General features: G+C 53.6%; 1 protein-coding gene across 1 annotated transcript; it reads left to right on the top strand.

Annotated features, from left to right (window-relative positions):
* Positions 1 to 1,085: 1,085 nt before the first annotated feature.
* POSPLADRAFT_1163862 (hypothetical protein) lies at positions 1,086 to 1,450 on the top strand (the record flags this gene model as incomplete). Its single annotated transcript, XM_024487796.1, has 3 exons — positions 1,086 to 1,161; positions 1,269 to 1,343; positions 1,419 to 1,450. Coding segments are annotated over 3 exons (183 nt in total), but the record flags the coding sequence as incomplete, so codon positions are not given.
* Between the last annotated feature and the right edge of the window lie 86 nt (positions 1,451 to 1,536).

The following is a 1,536-nucleotide window of genomic DNA, read 5'->3' on the forward strand; positions in this document are numbered from 1 at the left end:
CGAAGGTCAAGTAAGACCTTATCGCCCACCTTGAAGGGGACTTTCTGGACTCCTTGGTCATAATACCACTTCATACGCTCGGCTGCCAGTTTGAGAGCAGCTTTCGCCTGCTCCTGCGCTTGTTGTTGGTTCCAAACAATGTCATTGAGGTCGCTTCTTTGCACCTTCTTTGTAAGTGTTGGACCTGCCTGTGGATGTCTGCCGTATTCCAAGAAGAATGGTGTCTCCTTGGTGCCCTCATGCGCTGCATTGTTGTAAGCAAACTCAGCAGAGCTAAGTAGCCTTGACCAGTCGTCGAGTTGATAGTCGATGTAGCAGCGAAGATATTGCTCCAGAACTTGGTTGACTCTTTCAGTCTGACCATCAGTCTGTGGGTGGTACGTGGTGGACATGGTGGACTCTATCCCTAGTAGCTTACACCATTCCTGGAACAGTGTAGCCACAAACTGAACACCTCGGTCGGATATAATCTGGGATGGTAAGCCGTGTGTCACGACTTGGTATGGCGCCTAGCCGTTTTTTAATTTTTCCTTTTCGCGGGCTCGAACCCGCGACCTCTGTACTACTTGCCTGATACGGACGCGTCGTTATCTACTGTACGATCAGATTAGATAGGACAGCAGTGCACGGCACAGCTCGGGCCCCGCTGACACAGCCTCTCTGACTCACCGGCCCCCAGGGCCGCGTCAGCATGCTGCGCACGGACCAGCTGCGCACGGACCAGTGCGCACAGCCTGCCCTTATCTCCCCATGTATATAAGCCGGCCTCTGCTGCCCTAGGGACCTCAGTTTCGACCTCTTGTCCCTAGGTCAGTAAGCATCCCTTTGTATCACTTTCTTACTCATACTAACTAATACATTTTCTTGTCCCTAGCCTTAGGTTTGAGCATTGCTCACCATTGCTTCGGTGAGAACTAGTCGAACGCCCCCAGCTTTCTAGGTTTTCCCCTGTCACTTGACCTCAAGTTGCGACATTAGGTCGAAACTCCCCACAGCTGCCGGTGTTCCATCGGGACTCCCACACACTCACACTCACTTCCTGTCGCGACTTGAGGTCGAGCGACAGGGGAATATCTGGAAGCGAGGGGCGTCCGACTGGTTCTTACCGAAGCGATGGTGAGCGAGGCTCAAACCTAAGGCTAGGGACAAGAAAGTGTATTAGTTAGTATGAGTAAGTAAGCAGATACATGAGTGCTTACTGACCTAGGGACAAGAGGTCGAAACTGAGGTCCCTAGGGCAGCAGAGGCCGGCTTATATACATGGAGAGATAAGGGCAGGCTGTGCGCGTTGGTCCGTGCGCAGCTGGTCTGTGCGCAGCATGCCGACGCGGCCCCGGGGGCCGGTGAGTCAGAACGGCTGCGTCAGCGGGGCCCGAGCTGTGCCGTGCACTGCCGTCCTATCTAATCTAATCGTACAGTAGATAACGACGTGTCCATATCAGGCAAGTAGTACAGAGGTCGCGGGTTCGAGCCCGCGAAAGGGAAAAAATTAAAAAACGGCTAGGCGCCGTACCAACTCGTGACATTACCCCCCCC

Source organism: Postia placenta (assembly GCF_002117355.1).
Source record: "Postia placenta MAD-698-R-SB12 unplaced genomic scaffold POSPLAscaffold_521, whole genome shotgun sequence".
Taxonomy (NCBI): domain Eukaryota; kingdom Fungi; phylum Basidiomycota; class Agaricomycetes; order Polyporales; family Adustoporiaceae; genus Rhodonia; species Rhodonia placenta.